The sequence below is a fragment of the Schistocerca serialis genome, chromosome 1 (assembly GCF_023864345.2).
Source record: "Schistocerca serialis cubense isolate TAMUIC-IGC-003099 chromosome 1, iqSchSeri2.2, whole genome shotgun sequence".
Taxonomy (NCBI): Eukaryota; Metazoa; Arthropoda; class Insecta; order Orthoptera; family Acrididae; genus Schistocerca; species Schistocerca serialis.
In genome coordinates, this window is record NC_064638.1 from 690249790 (window position 1) to 690262359 (window position 12570).

Here is a 12570-nt window from a genome sequence, read left to right on the forward strand (position 1 = left end):
CTAATGATTTTTCTGACGTTTCGCCAGCACGAGTAGCTGGCATTGTCAAAGCTTCACCCTCCATTGCCGGTGGTGAAATGGAGCCGAGCTCGCGGGCGCAGGCTATATGTACCTGGTGCGCCAATGTCCGAGGGCTTCTCCGCGGTCATTTCCGGTGCGGTTCTCCTCTTGCTACCTGCGACGGTCGTTCGCTGCAGTACGGGAAGCCAGGATCCATTGACCTTAAGGCTTTCCTCTTTCTTGTTCAAACTGTTCACGTGTTTTTGTATTTCTACAGCTTCTCTGAACAAGCGCGTGTGATAATGATGCTTCTCTACAGCCAGAACTTCCGTGTCGGCGAATTTTATTACGTGGTCGGTCTCATTCAGTGCGTGCTCTGCCACGGCCGATTTCTCCACCTGCCCCAACCTGCAATGTCGCTTATGCTCTTTGATCCTGGTGTTGATGGATCGTCCAGTCATTCCGACATAAACTTTTCCGCATGGTATATTCCCAACATTGCAAGTGGGTCTCTTTTCTCCTTCGCCGATCTAAGACACTCTTTGATCTTCCTTGTTGGTTTGAAAATCGTCTTTACGCCATGTTTGCGCAATATACGGCCGATTCTGTCCGTCACTCTGGGAATGTATGGCAGAAAGGCCATACCTGACATCTCTTTTTCTGGTTCCTTACTTCGCCGAGTGTTTTTGCTCTGTTACACTTCTAATATAATTTGTGGAGTACCCATTGCTCCTCAGAACAGTTTCCAGGTGTTGCATTTCTCGTTTGAGGTGTTGCGGCTCACATATTCGTCCTGCTCTCGTTACGAGCGTCCTAATCATGCCTCTTTTCTGGCTCGGGTGGTGGTTTGACAGTTTGTGCAGGTATCGGTCCGTGTGTGTCGGTTTTCGATACACGCTGTGTCCCAGTGTTTCGCCGTCCCTTGTGACCAGCACATCTACAAATGGCAGTTTCTTGTCCTTTTCTACTTCCATGGTAAATGTTATGTTGGTATGGCGGCTGTTCAAGTGTCTTAGGAAGTCACCAAGCTGTTCTTCACCATGGCTCCACACCACGAAAGTATCATCAACGTATCTGTACCACACCTTAGGTTTGCACGTCGCCGAGTCCAGTGCGTGTGCTTCGAATTGTTCCATGAAGAAGTTGGCCACCACTGGACTGAGAGGACTACCCATGGCGACGCCTTCCAGCTGTCCGTAGGAATCGCCATTCCACGTGAAATAGCTCGTGGTGAGACATGCAGAGAAACCTGTGCAACACAGAAGCCCTACCACCTCCGCTGTATGGATTACCCAAGATCCACAAGAACAACGTTCCACTGAGACCGATCGTTAACGCTCCTGGATCACCGACATATAAACTGGCAAAACACTTGGCCCCTCTGCTCCAGCCACACGTGGTGAAGACCGACACATACATTAAGGACTCAGGACATTTCATTGAGAAGCTGAAGAAACTGAAACTTGCACCAAACGACATCTTGGTCAGCTTTGATGCTTTTCGTTATTTACGAAAGTGCCACTCTGGAGCACATCGGTTCCAATTTCCCGCAGGACATCAGAAAGCTCTTTCATGCATGTCTCACCACGAGCTATTTCACGTGGAATGGCGATTTCTACGAACAGCTGGAAGGCGTCGCCATGGGTAGTCCTCTTAGTCCAGTGGTGGCCAACTTCTTCATGGAACAATTCGAAGCACAGGCACTGGACTCGGCGACTTGCAAACCTAAGGTGTGGTACAGGTACGTTGATGATACTTTCGTGGTGTGGAGCCATGGTGAAGAACAGCTCGGTGACTTCCTAAGACACTTGAACAGCCTCCATGCCAACATAACATTTACCATTGAAGTAGAAAAGGACAAGAAACTGCCATTTCTAGATGTGCTGGTCACAAGGGACGGCAAAACCCTGGGACACAGCGTGTATCGAAAACCGACACACACGGACCGATACCTGCACAAACTGTCAAACCACCACCCGAGCCAGAAAAGAGGCATGATTAGGACACTCGTAACGAGAGCAGGACGAATATGTGAGCCGCAACACCTCAAACGAGAAATGCAACACCTGGAAACTGTCCTGAGGAGCAATGGGTACTCCACAAATTATATTAGAAGTGTAACAGAGCCAAACACTCGGCGAAGTAAGGAACCAGAAAAAGAAATGTCGGGTACGCCCTTTCTGCCATACATTCCCAGAGTGACGGACAGAATCGGCCGTATATTGCGCAAACATGGCGTAAAGACGATTTTCAAACCGACAAGGAAGATCAAAGAGTGTCTTAGATTGGCGAAGGAGAAAAGAGACCCACTTGCAATGTCGGGAATATACCGTATACCATGCACATGCGGAAAAGTTTATGTCGGAATGATTGGACGATCCATCAACACCAGGATCAAAGAGCATAAGTGACATTGCAGGGTTGAGGCAGGTGGAGAAATCGGCCGTGGCAGAGCACGCACTGAATGAGACCGACCACGTAATAAAATTCGCCGACACGGAAGTTCTGGCTGTAGAGAAGCATCATTATCACACGCGCTTGTTCAGAGAAGCTGTAGAAATACAAAAACACGCGAAAAGTTTGAACAAGAAAGAGGAAAGCCTTAAGGTCAACGGATCCTGGCTTCCCGTACTGCAGCGAACGACCGTCGCAGGTAGCAACAGGAGAACCGCACTGGAAATGACCGCGGAGAAGCCCTCGGACGTTGGCGCGCCAGGTACATATAGTCTACGCCCGCGAGCTCGGCTCCAGTTCACCACCGGCAATGGAGGGTGAAGCTTTGACAATGCCAGCCACTCGTGCTGGCGAAACGTCAGAAAAATCATTAGATGAACGTCGGCCAAAGAACCCGAGACAGAAGCCAATAGGCAGTTTGTCAACAAGTGGCCACGAAAGCCTTAACAATCTTATAATTTAAATCTGATAGAGTATAATGCATACTGGGGTAGTGACATGGCCAGTTTTCTTCAGTGCTAAAATCACACTATGGATGAGCAGGTGTAACACTGATTGATATATAAAGTACTATGTGGTATACTGACAGGGGGGAAAGCACCAGCATAATTAAGGAAGCCTCCAAATGCAACTTGCACAGTTCTTGCAAGGCATAATAAGTGAAAGAGAAAGCATTACATTGAATTCATCAACACAATGTAATATAAAATGAGGGCACTTGTAGGAAAACAAGTTCAGAAACCCCTAAATAAAATTTGTCACAGATGCTCAACTTATATTACTGTTCTTTATCTTTGCTTTTAAACTTGTGAAAGCTATTCATGTCATTTCACATGTAGCACTGATTTTCATCTTTTTTTTTTTTTTTTTAATTTAAATTAATTGTATTCTTGGGCCTTGTCAGTGAATGACTCCCATTCTTTGCATGATTTAAAAGATGGAATGAGCTGTTCCAAATGCACAAGACAGATTTTAATTCAGTATGCTCAGTGATTATAGCTTTTCATACAGTTTTAAGGAAGAGGACAAGGTGAAAGATAAATGAAAAACTTGGAACATATGTTGCTTTTTGAGAAACAGGAATCTGTGCTGTATTAGAGCAAAGAATTTAATGCGCAAAACTCAGCATTTTTAATATATTTGTGCATATGACTTTATTCCCTCAACTTCTCTAAATCACATAGTGCTTCTTTTTAATGCCTTATTTGCAGCGTAATTGAAAAGGATGGTGTGAAAGTTGTAATTGATGAGACATCACTGGAATATATACGTGGGTCAACCATTGAATTCCATGAGGAACTTATAAGATCTGCTTTCCGGATAGTGGATAATCCAAAGGCTGAACAAGGATGTTCTTGTGGAGCATCTTTTTCCATAAAGGTAGACTGATTGATTGTAGGCTGATTGTTTAGTCAATAAAAGCATTGCAGTTAAATTTAAATGCTTTATTATAAATACATTTCCAGCACAATGTTTTACAGTAAATGTACATAAACAGTAGAAAATTGTAAATAAATATACTTTGTACAGCTCACTTGCTTTGGTAATAAAGAGGAAAACATAGCAATTCATGCTGTTCAGATTATTTAACAACAAAAAGATTCATGGTCACATTATCCCTCAACAGCTTTCCCATCAAATATTCATTCTACCATAACTAAATAAAAATTTGAAAATTTATGTTTTCAGTAATCACAAGACCAGAACTTGGCAACATTACATATGTGTGAAGATTAAACCTCCATACTATTGGTTTGTATATTTTCACACTTTGAAACAGTGTAAAATAACAGTACTTTACAACCCTGGAATAACAGGAACAAACTTGTGAATTGTTCTGATCCTAGAACGAATCTGGTGCACAGCACAAAAAATATACCTTAGTCAACTTCACTATCTCACTTGCCAGGTACAGTAAGTGTGTTTCTTGACCCATGTTGTCGGAAGACTTCATCCGTACTTACTTCTGCTTTCCTTTCCGACCCAGCTAAAACAAAAAAAAGTGGGATTGTGAGATATAATAAGACAATCACCTATTGAGGGGGATTGACTGATACACAGGATAGACAACATGACTGCATATCTTGATCAACTCAGTGCTCTCAAAATCCATTGTCTCACAAGAGAATCAAGGTGGTAAGAATAACACACTGAACATGATGTTTTGACTTCTTACTCACTGTGACCATAGAGTATATTTTTTCTTCCTTTTGTAATTAACCCTTTTGCTGCTGTGGGCATGTACACACATCCTGCTATGCCTTTCTTCAGGTGTTGTGGATGTGTGCAAGCACACTGCTTGGTTTTCCTACATTGTTACAGATGCCTCAATGCATTCTGGGTAGACCTCACTGCTGCCGATGAGTTACTTACACATCTCGGTGAATAAATTTTTTTTTTTTTTTAGTAGTTATCATACAGCACTCTTGCCTCATTGCATGCTGTAAAAACCAATAATTGAGAACGATAGGAGAGAGCATTCTGCTCTCAATTTTAAATAAAATTTTGATATCTTCCCCTGTAATTTATGAGCTAAAATGAACTATATGCAAAATTTACGCAGCATGTTTATAACTCTGCAAACTGTTCAAAATTTTGTTCAATATTTTACTTAATTTGATGCAGTGTAGTATGTACGGTGGAAAATGAAAAGAAATTTAGTTCTTTATCGAGTGAAGATATCAGACTAAGATGTGCAAAAATCAATTTTTTTTCCACTTTTCATAAAATTGGGTAAGTATTTCATATCGGTCAGAATGCTGTCTTGCAGCACAGCCATAACAAAAGCCACCTCAGCACTGATAGCAAAGAGCGTGTCTGTATCAGCGAAAGGATACTCGTATATAGTATATCGCCAAACTCTTAGGCCTTCAACATAATGTACGAAGATGAAGTGTTACATTGTTCAAGACTGACTGGTTGGTTGGTTTAAAACAAGGGGGGGGGGGGGGGGGTGAACCAAACTTCTAGGTCATCGGTCCCTCATTCCGATTAAAATAATCCACAAGGGTGGGAGTAAAATAATCGAGACATACAAAACACAGCTGGAAGAAAGGAGAAAACCACAAGAATGACACAAGGGCAACACACTAAAATGGACAAGAGAGAGACAAGAAACATGTAGAAGAGATCTAAACAAGAGCAGATTACCATGGCTGACTGACCATTAGAATAAAAAGGAGAAGCCAGCCACTCTGCAACACATTGAAACCTCCACCTTAAAAGCATTAGGGCGGAGGACACAGAGGAACAAATGACATGCACCAAAACTTAGATCAAATGATAAAACCCACCCTCACGAATAAAACTTAAAACTAAAGCTGCTATTGAGGCATTGTTGCCCAACACCGAAGGTAGGGTGCTGGGAATGTTAAAAATTCATCGCAGAGGGGCTAAGTGGGCAGTCCAGCAAGAGGTGGACAACCGTCATTTGTGAGCAACAGCAACACTGAGGTGGGTCCTCGCAATGGAGGAAGTAACCATGCCTTAGCCACGTATGACCAATACGGAGCTGGCAGAGGACAACTGATTCCCTGTGAGGACCCATGGAAGACTTCCACACATTCGTAGTCTCCTTAATGACATGCAGTTTGTTGTGCATACTGTTATGCCATTCTGTCTCCCAAAGTCGAAAAACCCTGCGGCGTAAGACAGAACGCAGGTCAGTTTTGGAGATGCCCACCTCTAGAAACAGTTTCCGCATAGCGTGTTTGGCAAGCCTGTCGGCAAGTTTGTTGCCTGGGATTCTGACGTGTCCTGGGGTCCACACAAACACCACTAAACTACGGGACCATTCCAAGGCGTCAATGGACTCCTGGATGGTAGCTACCAAAGGATGATGAGGGTAGCGCTGGTCGATAGCTTGTAGGAGCCAGTACACAGGAGAAATGACTTGCCTGGGCATGAGCGGATGTGCTCAAGAGCACGAGATATGGCCACCAGCTCTGCAGTGAAAACACTGCAGCCATCTGGCAAGGAGTGCTTTTTCTATATGTCCTCCATGAACATAGGCAAAGCCAACGTGACCATCGGCCATCGAGCCATTGTAGTAAACCACTTCATGGCCCCAGTACACGTCGAGCATCGAGAGGAAGTGACAGCAGGGAGTCGCGGGGTTAACTGAGTGCTTAGGGCCATGTGAAAGGTCCAGGCGAAGCCTGTATAGGTGGTAAAGGCAAGGACTTCAGTTCAGAGAGAAGGGACTGGACGTGAACTGCAATCATAAGCCCTGACCTGGGCCACCAATGCGGGAGATGAACCGCCACGGTTGGGAAAAGGAGACAGTAATTTGGATGGGCAGGAGAACTACAAACGTGTGCAACGTAACTGGTGAGCAGTAGTGCACGCCTAACCTTCAATGGAGGGACTCTGGCCTCCACGAGGACGCTGGTCACCAGACTGGTTCTAAAAGCTCCTGTCGCTAAGCGATTGCCACAGCTGTGCAGTGGGTCGAGTAAACGCAACACTGAGGGTGCCGCCGAACCATAAACGAGACTCCCATAGTCAAGCCGGGATTGAACAAGGGCTCTGTAGAGCTGCAACAGCATAGAGCGATCTGCACACCAGTTGGTGTTGCTCAGGCAGCGGAGAGCATTGAGGTGCTGCCAGCACTTCCGCTTAAGCTGACAAAGGTGAGGTAGCCAAGTCAATCAGGCATCGAAAACCAGTCCTAAGAATCGATATGTCTCCACTAAAGTGAGTGGATTATCATTAAGGTAAAGTTCTGGTACTGGATGAACAGTGCGATGCTGACAGAAATGCACGACACGTGACTTCGCAGTTGAAAACTGGAAGGGGTGGGCTAGATCCCACGACTTTTCCTTGTGAATGGCTCCCTGTTGGTACCACTCAGCCACACCAGTAATGGAGGAGCAGTACGAAATTCAGAAGTCATCTGCGTACAGAGAGGGTGAGATCGACATTGGTCATTGGTTGACATTTGACAGTGAATGGGGTGTTTGAGTACTGAAAACCATCTTCATTTTTCTGCCATGAGGTAATCTGGATAGGTGTTACACCTCAAATTTAATGGGATGAACCAGTCTGGGAACTACAAGAAAGTTACTTTTATGGAATCCACCATTTTTGTGTACTGATAGTGATCAAGAAGAAATTTGAGCTGTTGTGTGCTTTATATTTCCTTACACAATCTTTTAAAGCATCAGATGTTCTACGTAAGGTGCTGGATGCATGGTATATACAACAAATCATAGATCACACGTTTTTGGACCACAAAATGATCTTATAGTAGCACTCTTTATTTATAAAAAATCTTTAAAAATACCATACACACATCTTTTCAGTTACAAAGAAAAAGCTGAATCTTGATGATGGATACCTCAGTCAGTAAGATCATTGGCCATCTAAGTAAGGCAAGGTTTGAAGTTTGAGTTGTGATGAAGCAAGCAGGGATATTTTTATTTCCCCTCTTGTTCTGCCATCTGTCTCCGTAACATTCATTTTTTAATTAATTACCATTAACATATGTGAGTATAATATGCATTTTCATAAAAGAGAAAGGCTGGCCCTCAGTTGAAAAGAATATAACACTAGATCCAATTTTGTGATTAGTTTTGTGTATGTAATTGATTTTCTATTTTATTTCGACTATCTTTCATTATAGGTCGAAATCAGTAATCATTTCGTAACTTAAAGTCTATTGTTGATTTATAAACAAGTATAAATTCTGCACTAATTATAAACATTTGGAGGAACAACTAATAGTATTCTTAAAGTAGCTATTTGGTTCTATTCGAAAACATGTTAGCTAAGCTTGATTAATTCCAAAGTAATTAACAGTTTTGTCAAAAGTATTGTTTGGATAACTATATATGTTAATTTCATGATTTAAACAAATAATTATACTTAACCCCTGTAGTAGGAGAAACTATTACAAAGAAGGAAGTTAATTTAATGAGTTAAGTTTTAATTGTAATTTCTGTAAATTAAACTTCGAACAATGTGCAGTTTCAGCACCTGTTGTTGTGAGGATATATAAGGGCCAGTTTTTGGTCATGAGACTGTCGGTCCACGGCCGATTTCCGGCAAGAACCTGTGTTGGTTAGAACAACAACAATGCATCAAATTAACTGTGAAATAAGCGTAACACAATTAGGCTGTGTGTTAAAAAACGAAAGTTAAACAATAGTGCACTGGCCATATAACTGTGAAATATTGGAGGGTTGTGGGGGAAAAAAAAGAAAAAAAAAACACACACAACTGTGGAATGCAAATGTGCACCTGTTGGCTACAGCATTTTAAGTAGTCCGTGTTTGACTTCCACACCCTGTTTTTCAGCCAGTGTAGCAACCAAGGACAAAGAAGAACAAAAAGTGGGCGAACTATCACAGAGTCCTGGTGTGTTTGATGTGGTATGCAGGTTTGTATATACAACATTACAATTTTATTCAGTGAGCCCAATATGTCCTATTTGTTTCTGAAGACTATCTAAACTTGATTGGTTCTATATAATAAACATGAAATCAAAGCAGCTGTACAACTGTGTCACATCTGAAATACAAAAAATGTGCCATGCTCCCTAAAATGCATTACTAGCAACAACACTACATAGTGATTCACATATGTGAAGTGCATGCAGCAAAATTCATTTCTGCTCAAAATGTTTAGAGATTTTTTTAGATCAACAGGAAAAATTAATTGCATTTGAAACGTCTCAGAAAGAGGAATTCAATGATAGAATGATTTGTAATGTTTGTAATGAAATTTTCACATAAAATGGAGAAGTAGTTTTCTCATTACTGCTCCCTGATGATTCTAGTTGTCTTTAGCAGTTGTGACAGTGCATTGGGAAAAAAAATTTTTTTAGTGTATGGGGACTATGGTAGGAATGTCAAATAGCAAGCTGAAATGTATCCTAATCAGCAGCTCACATCATGACAAACGAAAAAAATTTGTAAAAATCTGTTATCAAGAAGTTACTGGAAAAGAAAATTGCTTTGGATTACAGACCCCCAGAATGGATCTTCATTTTTTTAGAGACAGCAGCTATTTCTTACAGGTCATATGTGCACATAATTAATGCGCTGAGTGTTACTGGGTGTTGGGACAACTCAGTGACTTTATAATTATACAATATTTTATTGAAAAACTGACTTTTGCCAGTTTCCGCACAGATATTTTGCCACAAGTTCTTGAACATGCATCCCTGATCAAAGTACATGGTTAAACCACCATTATTGTCTCTTACTTATTATCTGTAGTGTACAATAAAAATATCCTTGCAAATAATTTAATTACTATTTTTAGAGAGCTTCCATGCAGTACTGCCCTTTTTTGTGGGGAAATGTGCAACAGAAGTGTGACATGATGCTGCCAGTTCCTTCTGGTGCATGGTTTCCTTGAGTATGAATTGTATATTTTGTTACAATTTCCTTGTTACTGAGATTTAATGGTGACAGTCTTATTACGTACTGATTACACCCCATCTACTAATATTGTTCAAGGGCTTGGGACCCACAACAAGTATGATTCATAGGGATACAGAAAGTGTACAAAAAAGGGACACATGAATAGTCACAAGTTTTTCTAACTGGCAGTAGAGCATCAAGAAAGTTTTGAAAAAATAATCTCAACTTGAAGACAAATCATCTATCCCCATAAAAGCTTTCGTACAAAGTCTGATTAACTAGTATTACATGAGGATCCTACGCTAGGGTGTCAATTCCAGTTTCATTAAAACAAGACATTCTCAAAACTTTAGAGAAACCTGGGAAAGTAAGGCTAAAACTGGACACAAATTGTATTGGCAAAATTTTGTTAACACAAAAGTTTATCTTGGCATCATGCACTCAGATGATCCCGAATGACTTTTTACAATTATATATTTTGTCAAGAAGTGTTACTTTGGACAGTCATGTAATGTTTCTTTGTCTTGGCATGATTCAAAATGTCAGACCTTCCACCATGTCCAACTGCAAAGTTTGATTTGCATAATGTACATTTTAAAATTTCTCCACTGTCAGTGATAAAAGTCTACTCGCTTTTTATGTCCCAGAATGAGATTTTCACTCTGCAGCGGAGTGTGCGCTGATACGAAACTTCCTGGCAGATTAAAACTGTGTGCCCGAGTTCGAGTCTCGGTCGGGCACACAGTTTTAATCTGCCAGGAAGTTTCGCTTTTTATGTTTCTGTTAAAATTACATTTTCATTTTGATGTAATGAAACAATGAACATGAATAGATACTACAAACAGTTAAAATATAAACAGTAAACAAACAACGATTGCAGAGTAAGTTGTACAAATGGCGCTTCCTAGCATATATACTTGCGCAATACACAGTACATCGCAAACCAGAAGTCCAGTAGCATAAAATACTTCAGCCAAGTGGAATCATAAAAAGAGTGGAACATCTGAGTGTCCCCCAAGAAAACTTTTGAGACAATGGAACATTTTGGGGAGAAGAAAAAAAAAAAAAAGTATGGGATGAATGGGCACCTTCACATACACATATATTACAGTCTCCTACATCTCGCCCTCACAGTGAATGTGGAGACAGGATTACACTAATACCAGCATGAACAGAGGCATTTAAGCAGTCATTCTTCCCACAGTCAACATACAAACGGAATGAGGGGAAGCCCTAATGCTGTCAGAAGTACCCTCTGTTAAGAAACTCAAGTGGTTTGTATACTAGGGATGTAGATGTAGATTGATGACAGGGCAAATTTCTTATTATGTTATGCACAACACACAACTGTTTTCTCTTGTTTCGGTTTCAGTTTTCAAACACATACATTTTTAGTCATTTAGGAAGACAGCAGCATTAAACATTGATAGCAGATACTTTTCTTTTAAAACTACCCGCACACAAAAAAACAAAGATGTTAACAACATATGGGCCTATAAGTGACTTGACACCATGCAAAAACATTGGTTGGTAGATAACTACGTAAAATTTATCACCTTTGCACTTTGCTGTCCTAGTTGGAATTTGAGTTGATCAATTTCATCTCGTTGTACAGCAAGGCACTCATTCATGTTGGCAAGATGCTCAGACATTATGCTTAGCTGCATTTCATAATTTCTTGTAGTTGTATGCAACTCCTCTTGTAATCTTGCAAGTGATTCCTGACTTTCCTGAAGGGCAGCCTCTGCCTCCTTGCGTCCTGTGACACAGTGCTCCAAACGTCGTTGGAGAGCACGACACTGTGAATAATATGAAAACATTAAACTTTCTTCTGTGATCTACAGCGAAGATAAAATATTCATCACCACCACAGAAAAATAGAGAAAGTAACATGAATGTGTGGCTTGTAGCTATACAGAAGATCGTACTAAAACTATATAAATTGTACATTTAATTAACATTACCAATCTATGCATATATTTATTGCTCAGTAATGGCATTGTAAAATTGCATCAATTAAAAAAAAAGCGAAGTTTTCACTGTTATCATCTTCAATCTATTTATCGCACTTGTTAGTGAGAGTAAACTTGCAGTACATCACTGCCCAAGAAACATTGTTACACTTTCAAAACAGGAGAGGAAGGGAAAAAAAGGGGCTACAAGAGAAACAAAATACATAAAGTATTTGTAGTGGTAAGGAAATCAACTTAGCAAATGTAATGCCTTGTCTGAAGACAGTAAGGCTACCGCTGTTTGAAATTAACCCAATGTTATTACTGTCAGTCTCTGAATAGATTTGGTGAATCACATTTAATAAAATGTGTTTTTTCTTTAATTTTATGAATCTACTTAATTATGTAATTCTGTTAAATGAAAGCTTTTTAATGTTGTCTTCCCTTGTATCCCAGTATCAGGACTAATGGTGAGGGCACCCTATCCATATTCTTATAGAAGCTCAACACCTCCCCCTTTCACCTCACATCTTGTCCTCCTCATCTCAATAAGCTGCTTTCCTCGGCGTTGACATCCATCGCAAGGTTGGCTACATCAATACCTCCGTCTACATCAAACATACCAACACTACCCCCAATTCAACAGCTGTCACCCCTTCCAGTTACCTATTATCTCCCAATATCCACTTTCCAACCACAAATGAACACCCCTCTCTTGACACACTACCATCCAGGACAGTAGCAACTGAATCATATTCTCCACCAGGGTTTCAACTACCTCTTGTCATGCCCTGAAA

The 12570-nt window shown here is 40.9% G+C and overlaps 2 protein-coding genes across 2 annotated transcripts in view; one reads left to right on the top strand and one right to left on the bottom strand.

Moving 5' to 3' along the window:
• Positions 1-4023, top strand: part of LOC126480681 (iron-sulfur cluster assembly 2 homolog, mitochondrial) — a 35621-nt gene extending 31598 nt beyond the window's left edge. Inside the window, exon 3 of the mRNA XM_050103909.1 lies at positions 3666-4023. Within this exon, the coding sequence (XP_049959866.1) occupies positions 3666-3843 (178 nt within the window). The 3' untranslated portion in view covers positions 3844-4023. The remainder of the gene's footprint in view (positions 1-3665) is intronic.
• The window catches only part of LOC126480650 (protein phosphatase 1 regulatory subunit 21), a 200122-nt gene continuing 191436 nt past the window's right edge, over positions 3885-12570 (bottom strand). Inside the window, exons 15-16 of the mRNA XM_050103882.1 lie at positions 11378-11620; positions 3885-4441 (exon numbers count right to left, since the gene is read on the bottom strand). Of these exons, the coding sequence (XP_049959839.1) occupies positions 4415-4441; positions 11378-11620 (270 nt within the window). The 3' untranslated portion in view covers positions 3885-4414. The remainder of the gene's footprint in view (positions 4442-11377; positions 11621-12570) is intronic.